This window comes from Triturus cristatus, chromosome 4_1 (assembly GCF_964204655.1).
Source record: "Triturus cristatus chromosome 4_1, aTriCri1.1, whole genome shotgun sequence".
In the NCBI taxonomy this organism is placed as follows: Eukaryota; Metazoa; Chordata; class Amphibia; order Caudata; family Salamandridae; genus Triturus; species Triturus cristatus.
Window position 1 is genome coordinate 665,686,932 of NC_140585.1, and position 19,747 is coordinate 665,706,678.

The window sequence follows — 19,747 nt, forward strand, 5'->3', positions numbered from 1 at the left end:
CAGGTGAGTTGTCTTCTCCACCTTTTCCCAAGGGGAGCTCTCCAAATCGTTACCTAGGAGACAATCAACAGGCATGGCCTCTCTCACAGCCACTTGCAGAGTACCAGAGACCCCCCCCCACTCAAAGGGAACCTGAGCCATTGGACACTGACTCTCTGTGTTGTCGGCGTTGACAACACGGCAGAATGCGTGTGGGACAACCTGCTCTTGAGACACCAGGTGTTGCTTGACAGCAGTCACACTGGCTCCTGTATCTCTAAGAGCCCCCACCCTCTTTCCATTTATGGTCACCCACTGCCCATACTTTTGAGTATTGGGGGGCAGCTGGGCCTCAGCGACCATCTCACTGTCTCCTAATGAGACTAGGGTCATCTGTACGGGATCCCCCACCCCTTGGACATCTATCTCCCTCCCCAAGGCTACACTATTCACCTGCTTGGGGGGTGGAGCACCAGAGGGTGCTGGTTTACCATACAGGGGGCACTTGGGATCCACGGAAATGTGCCCCAGGTTGTTACACTTGTAACATCTGAGGGGCCCTCTTTGAACAGGGTTACCTGTCGGGGCCCCGGTCTGCTTCGGGGGTGGGGGTGGCTGAGAACCTTTCCCTTGGTTCCCTTGGGAATTACTTTGGGGCCCTCTGTAGAACTCCCTCTGTTTACCCTTGTCCCCCCCACTCTTCTGCTGGGGACCCTGAACACCTTTGGCGGGGCCTCCCACGGGACCCTTGTGGACCCTGGTGCTGATCCAGCGGTCCGCCTCCTCAGCAAGCTTCCTCGGGTTGGACAGCTTGCTATCGATCAGGTGCTGGCGTAGCTCAGGAAAACAATTATCTGACAAGTGCTCCCATGCAATTAAATCAAACAGCCCTTGGTAATCATTCACTTTGCTACCCTTCACCCAACCATCCAGCGCTCTGCAAAAAAAGGTCACATATTCTACATAAGTGGTACCAGGTTTCTTGGTGCAATCCCTAAATCTCTGTCTGTACAATTCAGGAGTTAACCCATACCTTGTCATAAGAGCCTCCTTCATGTGTGGATAGGATGTGTGGACATCAGAGGGGAGGTCTAGCAGTGTGTCCCGCCCCTCACTCAGGAACCTTCCCCACAACCCCGCTCCCCAATCCTTCTCAGGGACCCGGTGGGAGGACATGGCTACTTCATAGGCCCGGAACCACTGCCCAATATCATCCTGCTTATAATATTCTTTGACTACATCTTTAGGAATGTGCACCCTTGACTCTGTTGAATTGCTGCCACCAGAGGGTGAGTTGTCTAAACTCCTGGCCTTGAGATCCAACTCCCTCATTTTTACCTCATGCTCCATGGCCAGTTTCTGCCTTTCCATCTCCATTTGCAGTTTTGCCATCTCCACCTCATGTGCTCGTGCAGCACTCCTGTCGGCCATCTCCTCGGGCGACAGGCCTCTGCTAGGCTCAAAAACACCTTCTGGGGGTATCACCTCTCGTGCATTCTCTGGAAACTTTGATTCGTGCCAGGCTCTCAGCGCCTTCACATACTGATCCTTGGTCGTTAGTCCACTTTGCTTAATTCTGTACTTGGAGAGATATCCTTTCAGGACATCATTTGTGCACTTCCTCAGTGCCTCGGGCTCCCAATCGATGTCATCCACTCCAGAGAATACAGAGGACGCTCCGCCTCCATTGACTGAGCTAGGCATGGTTTCGTAAGGTGGAGATTCTTCTTTAGCAACAACTGTCAATCAATCTGTGGCTGCGTTATAGGTCTGCTCTACGTGGTGATCAATAATTCACTGTATGTAAATCATAAATGCAAATTCGAAATCCCACCGCTGCCACCAATGTTAGAATGGGGAACCTCTGGTTGGCACAGGTAGGTACTTGTGACAAGCAGTGGTCCCTTCTTCTATTCAGGGCGAGAGAATTACCCCTTCAGAACAACCCCTGCTCACCCTATAGGTAGTGTGGCGCGAGCAGTCAGGGCTAAACTTCAGGGCGCTAGTCAGTTAAGCATTTATGATCACACACAGTAAACCACAACGATCCCCCACAAATGGACACCAGGCGTAAGTTGTATCAAAAATACGGATGCTTTATATAAAAGATTCTTGGTTACGCAGGCATGTACAAGACCATCAATAACGGTTGCGAAATGGAAGCCACAAGATGATAATTAGGCACTGTTCTTTTCTTTGGTAACTTATTCGATCACGAGCGCTTCACAGGGCTCGGTTGAGTCGGTCCAGTCACGATGATGCGCAGTGCACCCGGGGTACAGTGATACGGGGAAATCAGAACGTTGCGGACCCCGAGTCCGATAGAGAGTTCACTGTACCTGGGAACGTGCGATGTGCTTGGACGAGTCTTCGGGGGAGATGCAGGTTCTGCACCTCGCGGGTCTTCCGGATCAAGAACTCAGCGGGCGGCTCTCGGTAGACAGGTGCGGCCCAGGCCTCCGACACGGACTGTGCGGGAGGTTACTTCAGCGGGCGGCACAGTCAGACTCTGGCTGGGGGTGAAGCGGGGCGGCCGGATACGTTATGACGTACGGGCGGCCGTCTGAGGCTGGATTTCACTTCTCAACCAGAAATCCGGCGGGAGGGCGAGAGGGCACCAAGCGCGCTCCAGTAGCAGGCAGGTGACAGGGAAGCGGGACGGCCAGACTCGATGGGTCCAGAGCGACTCAGGTAGAGCGGGGCTCTCGGCGAGTGGAGGCGGCCAGGCTTCTGGGTGTCACGGCCCTAGGATGGATGCGAAGGTGCGCAGAGCACTCCGGCGGGAGAAAGCACACGGCTCGAGTTCTCAGACGAGCGGAGACACGGTGAACCCACTGGTCCTGGGGTTCAGTTCAGGGGGAAAGCTCTTCTTCCAAGCCCTTGGAGATAGTTGAAAACAAAGTGCAAAGTCTCTTTCAGTCTTTTCCTCTCCTTCCTCAGCAAGGCACCTACTGCAGGCCAGTCCCTCAGGTCAGGGAAAGTTACTCCTCCTTCAGCTTCTTCCAGGTCCTTCTAGTCGGGCAGAGTTCCTTCGTGGTTCAATCTGGATCTGATCTCTTAGGAGCCAGGCTCCTACTTTTATACAGGGATTCTTTTGTTCTTTAGCGCCAGGGGGCTTGGGCCTGGCTCAGTCCAGTTTTGGAGCACTCTGTTGTGGTGACTCGGCTTGTTCCTTTCAGCAGCAGGCAGAGACATCAGCCGCTCCACAGAGGGCGGCGCCGGCTTTGTGGTGGCAGAGCACAGGTCTATTCAAGAGTCAGGGTGTACTCCTCCCACCCATCCTGGTGTAATCTCTCTACCCACCACCCGGCAGCCAACCTGTCTCCTGGAATCCCCCAGCCCTGCTCCTGTACTGTTGCTAGGCAGAACACACACCCACGGCAGAGGCGGACTGAGATGGTCAGGCACGCAAAGGCTAACTTTCTAAAAGCAGCATTTGCAAACCCAGGATATTAAAATAACCTTTACTAAAAGATGTATTTTATTATCCCGAGTTCAGGCATACTAAACATGACTTTCTACCATGCTCTCTGAGTCCACTGGGGTCACAGCATGTAGCGATCCCAGCAGCCCATTCTGGCCTATGGAGAGCAGGTAGCCTTCAATAGTGAAAAACGAAAATGGCTGTAATTCACTATTAGGACATGCCACACACATCAGGGCATGTCCTACCTTATGCCTACAATGCACCCTGCGCTTAGGCCTACCAGAGGGGTGACTAACATGTAGTTAAGGGAAGGTTTAGGGACGGGCAAGTGGGGACACTTGCTCAGTCAGCGCGACGGTACCAGACCGCGCGCAGGTTCCGCAGTGGCAGACCCTAGACACATTTTACCCCGCTGCTTCGGTGGGTGGCACAACCAGTGCTGCAAGCCCACTAGCAGCATTTGGATATACAAGCCCTTGGCACCCCTGGTGCACTCTACTAGGGACTGATAGTAAACCAAATAAACCAAACGTGGAAGTCAATTCACATAATACATTTTACCATAGGGAGCACTTGCACTGTGGCACTGGATGGCAGTGGCACAGTGCCCTGAGCATTTAACACCAACACAAAACACATTGAGGCACAGACAAAAATGGAAGGGTGACCCACGCCAATGGTGCCAGGTCTAACACCAGACAACTAGTCCTTGGAGTTCTTGGAGTCACTCTGGGTCCAACAGATGCAGGTCCTGTACTTCTCACCTAGGCATGAGGGCAGCAGGTCAGCATAGCAAAGCAGGAGTTCATCAGAGTGCCGTTCAGCAGAGTGGCAGCCCTTCAGCAGCACAGCAGTCCTTCTTCCTGGCAGAGTATCCACAGGTCCAGGAGTATACCTAAGTGGTTGTGTCACACAATTGTGCCTTTGAAGTGGAAAGAAGCTTCTAGAGGCATGCCTTTGAAGTGCGCAGATTTCCTGACTTCTCTGCCCTGACGCCAGATTAAATACAAGGGTATGGAGCCCTTTTTATGGAGACAGGACACAGCCTATTCAGAAGTAAGTGAGGTTGGTACCAGCTCCCCCCTCCCATACTACCAGTGATGGCCCATCCAGTCACACCTAAGATCCCATTGTGTGTGGCTGTCTGGGAGTAATACACAAAGCCCAACTGCCAACTACACAGGGACAGACTGCTGCCACCATTTGGCCAAGGCAAGAAAATGCAAAATTTCTAAATGTGGCATTTGCAGAATTGTAATTTAAATTTGGAATTCAGAGACACCAAACATGAACTAGCATCTCTTCCCATTTAGAAATTACGCTTATAAAAAGCAATAAGTCAACTACAATGTTATTCTATGATATAGATAAGCGTTGCAATAGGAAAAAACGAATTTAAGAGTTTTTCAATACCAGGACATGTAACGCTCAAAAGTACATGTCCTACTTTTTTAAATACATTGCACCCTGCCCTCTGGTATCTCCAGGGCCTTCCTTAGGGGGGACTTAAATGGATTAAAAAGAAAAGTTTGAGCCTGGCAAATGGTTTATCTTGCCAGGTCGAAAAGTCTGTTTAAAACTGCACACACAGGCTCTGCAAGGCAGGCCTGAGACATGTGTAAAGGGCTATTTAATTGGGTGGCACAATCAGTGCAGCAGGTCCACTAGTACAATTTAATTTACAGGCCCTGGGCATATATAGTGCCACTTTACTCTTATAAGTAAATTAAATATGTCAATGAGTATAAGCCACTTTTACCATACTTAGAGGAAAGGAAATAGTGCTCAGAGTCCTAAGGCCAGCAAGAACAAGGTCAGAGAAAATGGAGGAAGGCAAAAAGCTGAGGGGAAGACCATCCAAAGGCTAACACGTGAGTTTCAGAATTTTCTTTCACATGCTTAGCTGATGAAGGATGTTTGCCAGGCAAAGGGCTCAAGTAGATTTCACAACTCAATAGCAACCCAACATCTATGACAGTGGGGTCTGCAGGATGTTAAATATACCAGAATTAGATTACTTGAAGATGGGACTCTCCATTTGGCTCAGATGTAAAAGCAAATGATTTAATTATTTTTGTACATATGTGGCCATATCTGGCCCATCAATAATTAGACCTCCTTTTAACATTCCCCTTTAACTTGAAACAGATAGGCACTCTCATCCATACAGATCAACTTTGTTACTCTTCAGGAGATGAAAAGCATTGAAGGCTCTAATAATTAGTAATGCCAATTGCAGGGTTAGATGCATGACACCATAATGGTCAGGGCCAAGTTGAGGGATACATATTTTGGGATCTATACAGGAAATCTAAATGTCTTCTTATGGATGATGTACCATGTAAGCTTTTGTATACCAGTTTTGTTTTGGAAGCTCAACCAGTTCTGCATTTTCATGTTTCTGTCTTCCGAGTTCGATAAGAGTGCTGTGTCTGTCTTCTCTCTTCTGGTGTCAACAAGCAGGAGTGAACAGAAAACAGTTTAATGCATGTAGACAATTCTGTCTTTTAGTTTCAAGTGGTGCTGTATCTCTCCCCACTTCTGGCGATAACAAGAAGGGGTGACCACAGAACAGTTCACACAGATTTGTAATAAGTTGTTACTTTGTTAAGGCGTTGTGTCTTTAGTTAGTAACTAATTACACTATTTGTGATGGCGGGTGCAACGGAATGAATGAGTGCACTTTTACTCACAATAAGACATAGCCTGTAGTTCACTGTTACAGTATGATATCAGTCAGAAGCATGCTAGTGAACTAAAGATGACTTTGCATGGATTTAGGCTCCATCCTCTTTTATTAAACATTATTTCTTACTTTGCTCAGCAGAGCCCTTTACGTTGCTTAAATCCCATCCATACTACGCTATAGTACAGCACAAATTTTAGCAATGTGTATGTGTTATCACCCTTTGCCACCTTCCACCTCTGCCTTTCGTGGCTCCTCCGCTATGGCAGAGGAGTGTCACCCCACTGCTTTTAAGCAGTGCAACGTAAAGGAAGCATAAAATGATATTAACTTTGAGTTATCATCATTTAATGTTTCCAAGCTGCTTTGCGGGCAGCTGGTGGGCGGGGCAGGGCTGCTCTGCTTTCAAAGCAGGGCAGGGGAGGAGTGGTTTGCCCACTCCTAACTGCACATGACTGTTTGGCCGGCCCGCTCTGCACACTTTCCCTGTTCTCCATGCAGGCTGCATTACAGGCTGTGTAGAGCCGAGTCCCCCATTCCCTGGCTGAGTGTCGAACCTTTGCAATGTTGTGATTGGTCAGGAGAGCCTGGGTGCTTACAAATCACAATGTTGCATTGCAGCCTTGTGATTGGTCAGGGAGCCTGGCTGTGCTTCCTATTTCTCGAGTCAAGACAAGGACAGCAGGAGCAGAGACACGGGACCGACGGCAAGGTAAGTGTTATTTTTTTATATGTTGCACGCAACCTCGCCCCCGCACACCCTCCCCGCGCCCGCCTCACCACCCGTGAGCCATGCAGGCCGCCACTGCCTGTGGTATCTTCCTTTTAGGATGTTGAGCAGGGGGTTCATGATAGAATGTTAATGCGAGAACTGGAGATTAACACCACTAGGAGCATTTGACTGGCGGGCTGGAGATACACTGATCTTTCTCATTAAATACCCAGAGAACTATTGAGTGTTACTTGTTCTTTTATTTGCAATAATAAGTTAGAAAAATTGCAAAAGTCGGTGCAAAACAAAATTCATTCCTCAGCAAAATCCGCCAAAGAGCAAATCAAGTCAGCTAGTCTGACTTGTGGATATAAAAAAATGAGTGCTACACATCAGTTTATCAGCTTTTTTCCGAATAAATCTGCCTCCATCCTTCACGATTCACTGACTGCAGAGCAGATTCTGCCCATGAGCAATCAACTTCACAGCCGGCTCCGATTATCTTTGTAAGAGTTTCTCTTGTAGGGTTTACTGCGGTGCTCCATCTAGCCTTGCTGGAGTTGAAAACCCATAATTTGATTGCTTTTAGTGTTTGTCTGTGAAGGCATAGTAATTGCTTTGCTGCTGCAAGACCACTGGAATGCACAAACAGCCCTCGAGCGTTCGGAAACAAAATGGAAATCAGTTTACACGACATCAGTGATGCAAAGTATCTTCTACATCATGTCAAAACAAAAGTGACAGCATAATAAGCAGGCAGAAGAAATATTTCTGCACAGACTACATAAAAGGCCCACATTCAAAATACACAAGGCCAAGGAATCACATTTAGAGTGTTCGATTGACACAACAAGTATGTAGGACCTCAGTCAAGGTCAGTCACCACCTCGATCGTAGATGCACAGGACTTGCTTATGGATACTTTTAAGTAGTCCAGTGGCTGAAGCACAGATTACTCTGACCACATTATGCAGTGTTTTTAAATGGTACTGATACATATGAAGAACAATTAACGAACAATGGAAGACTTACCAGACAGTTATGCAGCAGCATGTATTTATTATTTGTATTCATATTTATTGGTATTTATGGTATTTGTAGAGCACAATAGACCAAAAGGCATCACAGCACTAAGAAAAGAAGAGAAACAGAGCCAACAGTGGCAACCCAAAACGAACAAACCCACTGCAAAGCAACCGCTAACAGAAGCGTAGTTCACAAATAGCCACATTTTAAGAGGCTTACGGAACAGTAGGTGAAAGTTTAGACTCCTGATATGTTCAGGAAAGGAGTTCCACAGACATCGACTTGCGCTAGATGGCGTGCTAACATTACAAATAGTGTAGTTTACTATCCCAACACCTTCCCTACTGTTAAGTGGACTGTAGTTGGAATAGTAAATTACGCTTTTCTAATGTTAGCACGCCATCTAGCGCAAGTCGATGTAAAGACTTGCGTTGTAATGGCATCGCGTGGTTACATCGCGTTTGTTGTAAAAACCGCGATGTAACTGCACGAGTTGTAAACACACGCGTTGTTACGTCATACATCCTGTATACGTACAACTTGTTTTCCAAAATTATTTTAACTATTGCACAGTTCATAAATTACAATGATGCCTTAGTTATTTATAGTGTTAACAAGGGAAAAGTGCAACATTTGCACAAGTTTGAAAGAAAAATTATGTTTTGCTACCTGTTGCGATATGATGAATAAAGTCGTGGATCCACCATAACATGAAGTCAATTATTGGCTACATTTAGAGACAATGTAACTGTCAATCTAGAGGAGGCATATGTGAAGTCTTTATTTTTACTGCCTGCCCACAACAGGAGAGGCTTGTCTCATGGCGGTTAACATGACACCCAACAGATTGATAAGGAGGAGAGGATTGCGATAGGAGCCTCAATGTAACAATGTCTAGAGGGAAATGCCTTCACCGTGTGAAGAATCGAGAGATGCAAACCGGTAATACATGCTGGCCCAATAATGCTTCTTTTGAGTTGCAGATTGCTGTCCTGCAGAAGCCCTTGTGATGCTGATCCTGCACCTGTTTGCTGAAAGAGTGTGTTTCTATTCATTTTGGTATTGAGAAAGAAGGCCCAGCAAGGGCTTGGCTTTAGTGAGTAAATGTCTGTCACTGTTTAAAGCAGACTTTTACGTTGAGAGAAGAGTGAGTTTTGAGGTTGAGTTGCACATCATTAGTTTAAAAAACTCTATAACTGCACACGTTTTCTGGCATTACGTAAACTATGAACAAATTTCACCCAAATTGCTGTGACTTTGTATGCCTTTTGTTGATCATTTTTTTAAGTGAAATCCGTATGCTGCTGTGTACTCTAGTACAGGCCTACAGTCATTTGTGTACAATGAACACCATTTTAGGTGTCGTTCGAAACGAGAAACAACAAACAAAATAAAATAAGTTATATTGAATAGCTGTTTTGGTAAAATAAAAACCTTGCAACATTAACCAGTCCTCTAATAAAAACAATGGACTAAATGTATAGATATACATTAGCAGTAATTAACAGTATTGTGGGTATCATTTAGAGTACAGACAAATTGCAGAGCCAAAAATAAGTAAGTGACATTACCGACATTTTTCTCATATTTAAGAGTTGTAAGCATCACTTTATTTGAAAATAGCATCTTTTGCATAGTAATCCATAGTAATCTTTATTATTGCTGGGAATGGGCTTGGGATAGGAGTGATTGCGAGACTTGTTTATTAATTTGTCTTTATGTATGTGACTTCGGAGCATTTTTTCTAAACACACTTGAAACAACTGTAAGGATGTAAAAACATTCTGCAAGGGAGTTGATGGCTCTACCTAGCAGACAGGTGGAAATTCGCGACAAATGGTGCAAGTTGAAGAATATTAGGTCATATTTTTATACCATATTACAAGGAGGTTTAAGGTTTCTCCCCCTAGGGCCTTAAGGAATTTAGTTGAAAACTATATATTTCAATACATTCTGCCACCAACATTGGCCAAACATTGGAGGTATTTAAAGTGCACTTTACATTGAAATGGTTGTTGGTTCCTCCTAAGTGACACCTGGAAAGATTGGAGAAAAACGGTACATTTCAATAATTTTAGTCTAGTAACACTTGTCAAAATATGGTAGGATATAAAGACCAATTTAGAGGAAAGTTGGGATTTTCTACAATATTGTTTTGGGGCATTCCATAGCAGATGGTGCACTTTGCAGCACAATAGGAAAGGGACATTGTAGAGGAATCACGTAAGACTCGTATCGTAGCACACTTTCCATAATGCTCCCCTTATCACACTTTTTTAAAGTTTCCATAATACATCTTTTAGCATACTCTGCAAGTTGTCTTAATTTATTCAATATACTGACTTTGCAAATTCCATAACATCTTTATAGGGAAATTCGATGGCAGGTTTCATCATTCCACCTTACACATTAAGATTTGTTTTTACCTTAGGTTACATAGGTCCTGTATTAAAGCTCCTAAAGGTGAGTGCAGTTTTGTAAGATGCATGATACTGAATTTGATTTTTGGAAAAAATGGTGTGCTTGGCTATTCTGCAATATGCCAACATCCAACTTGCAGGACTGACTGTACCTTCGCAGGATACTTTTTAATCCATTTTTATTCCAGAGTGTCAGTAATTGGATTAGTCATTTTAAAGGGCGTAACCATTATCAAGTAAATAAACACAATCTGGATAGACCAAAATACAGTCCTTAGAGGAAATGCTCAACCCTTGGGAGCTATAGCACAAGCAGCAGAAAATTGCCAAAGAAGCACATGTTAGCTTTATGCTTAACTAACAATTTTAAAGTAAAGAAGGTAAGAGAATATAATTCTCAAACCAATTTAGAAAAAAATATTATTAAACAAAGTGTTACCAAAATCATGAAAACAGGTTATGAGGAACTAGATGTCAGTTCTAGTAAAGTAAAGCGACATTGAAAAACAACAGTTAATCATAGAAAATCTGGACCTCAGTGTGATTTCAGGCTGATGGAGATGGAGCAGAGGTTGCGGTTTTTTACTTCTAATTTAGTCTCTGAAATGGAAGCTGGTATCATTCAGGAAAGAAAGGTTGAAGGCTGAGATAGAGTCCCTTGAAGTCAAATATGTCTTTACTGAGCTCCTATTGAAGCCACTGGTTTTGGTGCCAATAGCTCTGAGCAGGACAAAGGTCGCTTGTGCAGCTCCTGAGGTCACTTTATGAGTCAGACAGATATGCCTCCTAGCCCCAGGCCAATGTTTTACATTTAGACTTATTCACTTTCTGGCTCTTAGAATCTTTCAGTGAGTGTGGTTCCGCGAGTCCAGCAATTATTTACCATGAGGTCCCACTGAACCCATCGTCAGTGCAGAAAAAAGCTCAGAGCAGGATTAACAGGTTTTTCTTGCTCTCTTTGGGTGTAACCTTCCTGGGCAAGTCTCATCACCATGTTGCAGTCATTTGGAGGAGGATGTTCCACTTTACACCAACTGCGCGAAAAGTTCCTTCCGCTGAGTTCTTTAACCCCTTTGCTATTTAGGGCAGGTGTTTAGGCAGCTCCTGTCTTTTACAATGAGCAATTCTTCAGCTTTTTGTATCTGTATCTATATCTGTAGGAAGCCAACTAATTGACTCTCGGAGAGACGTTCCAGTCCTCGGTGCCAGTAGGAATCAGTAGTTCGTGTTTCAGTCCTCTTGTCTAGCAGGTCAACATGAGTGAGAAGTATTCTTTCTTCCAGCAGAGACGCCTTCCTCTCATGTAGACTTTCCGAGTCCAGGAATGTTCTTAAGCGGTGGTGGTGAAGTGACAGTCTTATTGTGTGCACTAGCCAGTGAATGGAGACTTTTCCCTACCAAATCCTGGCTTCTGTTTTTGCCTTATACCCACCTCCTTCTGCAGTGCTTCCTCTTACTTAAAAATTACCCAGGAGGCCATGTTACAAAATGGGAGAACCCTTCTGCCACCAGCAAGGCCTCTCTCCAACTATTTTGATGAGTGCTCTTCACACCTGACAGGGTCCAAACTTGTTCTATCTCTCACTGTGGCTGGAGATTGTCTATCAATTGGCTATATAAAAAGTGACATAATAAGGTACAGGGAATGAATAGGAGAAGCCCGCTCTAGCATCTCCATCTGAAAAAATAAGTTATCCAGGCTCTCCATTGCTATAGCAGCTGTACAGCACAACTCCCAGATTTCTAGATAATGCTAAATGGCCAATAGTTAACACAGATCTCTTCTTTGTAGGCTCAGAGGCATGGTATTGTCTTCTAACCTAGGATCATTGACTCTCTCTTCCAAAGGTTTATATTCCAGTCCTGCAGGTGTGATGAGTGGCAACGCTGGTTTCAAGCCAGTTCTGGCTAGGTAAGTCTAATGTATATATGACCATTACATTGAAAGCAACTTAGAATGATTTATCATTTTGCAAGCAGAAGATAGAAAATAAATATTATAATCACACTTAGGCATGTCTTAAGGAAAATGTGGCTTAACCTACACAGTGGAAATAGTTGTTAAGCCTTCAGCCACCGCGAGGTCACACGTTCTAAATATATAGTGTGCCTCTTTTTATACATCAAGCACCTTTCAATTTGGGCTTGCCAGGCACACATTAGGGGTGACTTATTATAATATAAAATAGGTTTTCCTACATGGAAAAGGTACTTTCTGTTGTCATGTGTTTCTGCAGCACCTTTAAACGTCTACCCAGCCAGTGCAAGGTGGTGCTCTCAGCAGTCTTATACTTTTGCCATATATGTGAGTTTGGTAAATGCAGACTGTAGTTGACATATGACTCCAGTGGGGATTACATGAGAAAACTTGCAGCTCCTTTTCAGAGACTCATTCCACCATTAAAGAGGATCCATCCTTATGACCACAAACCTGAGGAAGAAGTGTCAAGGAAACAACAGCACTGAAGACACCCAGATAGGAACACTTTCTCACATTCCCTTTCAAAAGAAATAAAATGTTTGCCAAGTACAACATTGACAAAAAAACAGAGCTTTGGATCATCTGGTGAGCAACATTCTAGGGTCATGTGAGTAAACCATTGTTTCTGAGGTACATGTTGACGACTGCCACCATAGTATAAATAAATGCTGACAATCAGGTAATTTGTCTTTCACTAAGGCTGGTGCTTATTTTGTAACATTGTTTGCCTGTGCTTGCCATCAGCACTTGTTTCTGAACACTGACACTCATTTCTAACAGTCCACCACATGGTGACACTGTCTTTCTATGTTTGAACAAAGCAGAACAGCACAATATATGTTGAAATTAAAATAATATTAACTCATCGAGGCATTTTTTGGAGTAAAACCTCAGAAATATGTTTCCTTTGCAGTACTTTCACAAATTTTAAAACACAATCCTTATGCAATGTATTGGTTTGCAAATTAATCAGTGGTAGGGTTTTGATCATGGCACATCCTAGACTATATTGCATGACTTTTCCTTATGTCTATACACATGTTATTGGCAGTTTCCATACAACATCCTTTTCCCATTGTGTTTCTCCTAACTGCTCCCAGAGATGTACATGCTAACTTTGAAAACACCTACAATATTGTGAGCACTGAGTGCTGCTTGAAACTATTAGTCTCACTGTGCAAGCTTTGCTATTTTAATATGAATACATAATTGCATTCATAGGGCAAGAGAGTATTGAAAGTAATGGTAAGATCAAATTGGATGACCGCTGTCTTGGTCACCTATTGTTTTTTGGCTGAAGGTTACACTGTTTTCCATCTTAATTTGCTACAAGCAGCTGTTAATCTTCAGAAATTAATTAATGTGGTACAAATGTTACTGTTAACCTTGAGATGGAAGGCATTGGTATCACAATCATGTTCATGATAAATTAGGTTCTCTTACCTGCCAAGCAAGTGATGAAACTCATTGCAAAGAGTTGACCTATTAAAATATACATTTTTCTTCTGATAAGAGCTGTCCTTGTGCACATTTAATTGACCAAATGATCAGTTCATCAAAAATATCTGAAAAAACAGACATGTAAAAGATTAGATTAGAATTTATTTAGCAAACCAATCAATATTTTCTAACAACACATACTTTTAAAACATGTTACATATGCATGGTTGTAGGAAATTATCCTCTTTTGTCATGTAGTTCCTATAAATCTATATAGGAACTGCACGTGTAGACAACATAAACTATGGGATTGGTGTCCAGACTGATTCCAGACAACCCCACTGGATATGTTCACCTGTAGACTAGCTAGCTCACAGTGCCACTATGAACTCCTCTTACCAAGGAGCGAATCGTTTCTGGAAACTATCGAACATGACAACCCTGACCCCTAATTGATTGTGGAAACAGTACAGTACTTTTCGCTCAGTCACTCGTGCTCACTGTGTCTCAGTGAGATACACAGAATAAAAACGATGGGGACGTTTTTAATAAGTATTTATTGAACCAGCGTCACTCTAGTGCAAAAGATGTGTTCTGCAACAACCATAAGACAAAAACAGATATATATTGTTATAAGCGCCAGCAGACTAAATAGATGGTAGAATTCTACCATAGTGCTAAAACAATGGATATATGCAGGTATATATATATACATGTCAGTAATAATGCGCACTCCTACGATGCTAACCCTAACTAGATGTACCTAAATGTACCTAGCATGTATGAAGGTATAGCCAAGAATCCACCTAGGATAGAGCTAACCCCATTACCTGATGTGAGAGAAAGAAAGACCCCATCTTGGGCTCGAGTTGGACACCCCGTGAGGGATGTCAGACCACTGCTTGTTGGAGTGTCTGCATGCAGGGACCTAAGCATCTTTTATCAGCATGGTGGTCTTTCTCCTCTAGCTTGCTCAGCGAAGATGTGGTGCTTATATACCCAAAAGGTACCCTCAGGGGTTCTACCTAGGTGTGCCATGTTGTCCAAGGATGACGACAGTGATGACCCTTATAAAGAGTTATTATGCAGAAGATGGTAATCCTGCTGTGATTCTGAGAATCCTCATGCATAATGAATGAGGCTAGTTTTCAGAGAAAACCACACAACATTTATGCAGCACCTAACTAGGTAAAAGGTCAGCACCAGAACCGTTATCTAGTACAATGGCAGGGTAAATGTAGGTGAAAGGTTAGGTGACAACCCAGGCCTAGATTGGGATACATAACACTTTGGCATGATGTACCCCCAATTTTTGCCCTATCCGCTTTGCTGGCTTTAGAATGTTGTGCACTTTACCTCTGCTAGCGAGGAGTAAAGTGCCTATGCTCCCCCTCTACACATGGTTAAATTGGCTTATTCCGAATTGACACATTTATTTTGCCTATAAGTCCCTAGTATGTGGTGTAGAAAAGGCACCTAGGACCTGGAAGTTAAATGCCACCTGTGGACTTCAGCACCTATCGTACCATCTAGAGTAGGCCTACAAAACATGACTTCAGGCCTACCATGCTAGCCTGACTGCTGCAGTCTAAGCCTGCAGTGAGACTTGTCAAAATATTAAACAGGCAAATACATTCCTTTTAATTATCAATATGTCACCCCTATGTAGGCCGTTCTAACCCACAAGGTAGGGTGCAAGGTATTTAAAAACTAGAAAGGTGGAAAATTAATGTCACCATGTCCCTACAGTGACAAGGCCCCAAAAGCAATTTTCAGTGTATCAGGCCTGCCTATTCTACATAGAAAACCAAAGTATAGATTACAATATTAATATTTCTATCTTCAGTTATGACCATGTAGTTTTTAGATCCCAATCCAATGATGAATTCAGACTTAAACCCCAATTCAATGATGAATTCAGACTTTAAATAAGCATTAAGGATAATAAACTTTTATAAAGTAGCCTTTACCCTGCCTAAAGCTTCCAGGGGCTAATTTGTATTAGCTCTCGAACAGCAGCTCAGCCTGCACTTAGCCTTTAATGCCATATGAAATTTCTTTCAGGAGCCACACAAAAGACCACTTTATTTGATGGGTCAACCTAAATGAACAGGCACGATTCTTCTGAGCTCATCTGGATGATCAGTGGTAGGGTTATGATCATCTTCAACGCAGAGACTCACTCAAGCAGAGGGCAGCGGCATGGGCCATGTCAGGTCAAGTTGGTATCGAGCAAACTAGGAAATTCAGGAAAAAGCATCTTGCAGCCTTCGATAGTCATGTAGCCACACACATCAGCCAACTGACCCTTGCAACACACTTCTTTGTCCTGAGAGAAAGGGGGAGCAAGTCCAGTACTTTAGGACTCCTCCATGGTCACAGACAGCAGGTCAAGTCATCTTCTGTTCTACCACAGTCAAAGTATTCTTAAAAACGGTGCATAGGAATGCTTCATTTATGGTTAGCCCCAGCCAGCGGCAAGGAGTGACTTCTGTCACCTCCTGAGCCAGTGGGGTAAAAGTTCCCAAGGGTAGCACTATCCGATTTTGCATCAATTGTGTTTGCCCTATCTCAATTAATTCCACAGTGCCCATCACGCTCAAATCCAAGATGAAGAAAAGCTTCTCCCTGTGTGCAGAGCTTGTGTGCCCACTCAGAGGTGTGATCAAGGTAATAAGCAGGGCCTTCTTCCTTGGTCACTTCAAGACAGTTCTGCAGAGAAGCTTTTCCCCCACTGGGTCTGGTGCCTGCCCAACTGGGAGAACAAAAGATAGGGCCTTTTCAGGAGTCACCTACCATTTGTTTGTGAGAAAGAAAGACCTTTTGAAGTAAATTAAGTTCTGGGTCCACCCCAACTGGTCTTCCTGCCAAGGGAAGAAAAAACACCTACCCAGACTCAAAACATTACCTTTGCTCTGGGAGCAATTTTCGCATGTCATCAGGATTAAGCACTAACTGGGCTACTGCAGGAGACCAAATGCAAATTAGCCCCAAAAGGTAACAGGTGGACCTTGATGTCTCTGCAGGGTCACCCCCAAACATTTTGCCTTTACCCTCCATGTTTTTACTGAATTTGTTTCTGTTTATCTTAGGTCTCCGTGCATGCTACCACTGCTAACCAGTGCTAAAGTGCTTGTGCTCTCTCCCCTAAACATGGCTAAATTAACGTATACCCAATAGGCATATTTAAGTCAATTGTAAGTTCCCTGTGGAGAGGTATACCATTTTCCCAGTGCCTGTATGTTGAATGCTACCAGTTGGCCTGCAGCGCTTATTGTACCACCCACTTAAGTAGCACATTAAAACATGTCCCAGGCCTGCCATTGCAGCCTAAATGTAGTTTTAAACTGCTATGTTCATATGGCATTAAAACCCCCTCGTCAAACGTTAAGCTCCCATTTTATCATATATAACTAACCCCTATGTAGCCCCTGGGACAGTGTGCTGTGTAATTAAGAGGTTGGCCATGTACGTTTAAGTTTTACATGTCCTGGTAGTGAAAAACTCGTAAATTCATTTTTCTCTACTCTGAGGCCTAGCCCTCCCATAGGAAAGCATTGAGGATGTCTTGTTACATTTAATAAGCCGTAAATTCCAAATGGAAGCTGGTAGCTATGTCATGTTTTGTGCCTTTGGAATTGTTATGAAAAATGCTATTCAATGGTAAAGTCGGGTTTTTGATTAACACTTTTAAAATACCACTTTTAGAAAGTTGGCATTATTGTGCCCTTAGCCATTTTGTGACTTTAGCCTGGCCTGGGTCACATGACTGGTTCTAATTGATAGACTTTGTGAATTATGTCCAGACAGTCACACAATAGAGGATGTATGTGTGCCTGAATGGGTCATCTGCTGACAGGATGGGGGTGGAGCTGAGAACTCCCCCACTAACAACAGAAAAGTCTGTGCCCGACCTTCACACAAAGGGTCTAACGACCTCACATCGCCACTGCAGCCAGATTGGAACCAAGGCAGGGGGGGCAGGAAATTCCATGCACTTCAAAGCCACTGTCTAGAAGCCTTTCCCACCTACCAAAAGGTGTGCACCACGGTATAAAAAGGAGACCACAGGTATCAACGCTTCAGTACACTTTTGGACCTGTGGATACTCTGCCAGGAAGAAGGACTGCTGTGCTGCTGTGCGGGATTCCACTCTGCTGGACTGCTGCTCTAAAGGACTGCTGCCTTGCCAAACTGCTGCCCTGTTGTCGCGCCGCTCTGCTACCTTCTGCCTGGGTACAAGAACTGGATCTTTAACTGCCACAGGACCTCCAGAGTGACTCACATGAACTAGTTTGCTGGCCTCCTCTTCAAAGCCACAGGGGCACAAAAGAATTCCTCCATCCTGAACCTGCACCTTGACCCAGATTGAGTGATTCTTAGCCTTCCAAGTGGTGCCCCTCCAGTCCTGGATCCACGGAAGAGGTGCTAAAGTTATCCAGATAGCCAAAATCCAAAAGTTGGAACTGCTCTGAGAAACAGGAGGAGACCAGGACCAACCTGCTCACTTATCCACCTGAGGTGCATCGCCGGTCAGATTGACTTTGTTGCTTCTCCCGCTATGTTCTCCTCTGCAGCAGCAAATTCTTTTCTGCGGTCCTTCGCCAAAGGGTTAACTGGCCTTGTGGAACTGTTTTTGGCAACAGCCCTCTGCCGCATCCCACTAGAGATTTCTGACTTTCATTTCTACTAAGTCTAAAAGTAGAAATCTTTACTACAGTTTTGACCCAAGACTATCCGATGACGGCTCTCCCTCCTCGGACACCTCCTGCAGCCTTACCTTGCTGAACTATACCTTCTCAGAACAACTTTTTTCTGAAGGTAAGCGCTGACCTGGCCCAATCCACTACTTGTATCTGAACCATGCTGTGAAGGTCAAGAGCTAGGCCCCATCCTCTGTGGTTTCTCAGAGTGGGGGGCAATGGCCCTAGGTGTTAGGTACACATACTTTCCACCCTGCCTGATTGCTTTTTGTGCCAATCTACCCAGGTTTAAGCACAGGTTAATTTACTTACTTTTTGTGGTTCACCCTGCAAGGTATTGTAGTTGTTGCTTGACCAGGACTCACACCCCTGTCAACCAATAACCCAAATTATCATAGTAACTTTCTAAACGTTACTTTTCCTTCATATTTATTACAAATCTGACTTCAGCATTAAGATGGGCTTTTAATATTGCAAATAGTGGTTTAATCATATTTCTAGCTGGTCCCATTCCAGAGATAGCAACATTAATATCTAATATTTCTTCTCAGTGTTTCTCTATGGGCCAGCCAGCCATATTACAGTCCAAATCGCTTTGGGCGCAAGTCACTGCAAGGACATAGTAACTATAAGTTTTTACATGTTCATTATTATTTTTTTCATGTTATTTTATTAGTTTTTGGTATGACAACAGAACACCAAAGGTGCTTCAGCAGTTTATACATTTGGTTCTTAAGCCCAAACCATTTAAGAACCTCATATGGCAACTTTCTGGCATCACTTCATCTGTCACATGGACAGATTGTTTAACAGTTTCAATTTGTGAATCCAATTAATGCATTATCCAACAGGCACCCCATCACAAACACATGAGTCTTTAAGGTGTCCTTCACAATACTCTGCTCCTTCTCTATCCAATGTCTATCTGCCCAAGATATTTTTGAATTTCTTGGGGCACCAATGCCCACATATATTCCCCTTTCCATCACTATACAGGCCTCCAAACCTGTCTCCCAGTTAGGTATCATAGGGCCTATCTCCCTTCTTCATTTTTAGGTGATATCTTTTTTTGCTATAGCGAAACTCAGATTTATCTGTATTAATTTTTAGCTTGTTGCGTCCATATTTTTCAAATTTCCAACAGTGCAAGAGAGGGCTCCATCACAGACTTGGTTCGGCACATATGTAATATTTCTTACTTTTGGGGCAATCCCATAGTATATGTGTGAAGGTACCTTTTTGGTCACATTTCGTAGATATTTACTATCTCCTACTCTGCCCATTTTGCATAGTGATGTCCAGCTATAATACATTTTGTGCAGTATTTTCATCTGAATGAGGCAGAAACTAGTTCTTAATGACACCTCTTTTGG

General features: G+C 43.9%; 1 protein-coding gene across 3 annotated transcripts in view; it reads right to left on the reverse strand.

The window, feature by feature from the left end:
* Window positions 1-19,747, reverse strand: part of CNTN1 (contactin 1) — a 988,997-nt gene that overhangs the window by 485,052 nt on the left and 484,198 nt on the right. For all 3 annotated transcript variants that reach the window (XM_085653079.1, XM_085653080.1, XM_085653081.1), the window contains one exon: window positions 13,675-13,796. In XM_085653079.1, coding sequence (XP_085509205.1) covers window positions 13,675-13,762 — 88 coding nt within the window. In that variant the 5' untranslated portion in view covers window positions 13,763-13,796. The remainder of the gene's footprint in view (window positions 1-13,674; window positions 13,797-19,747) is intronic.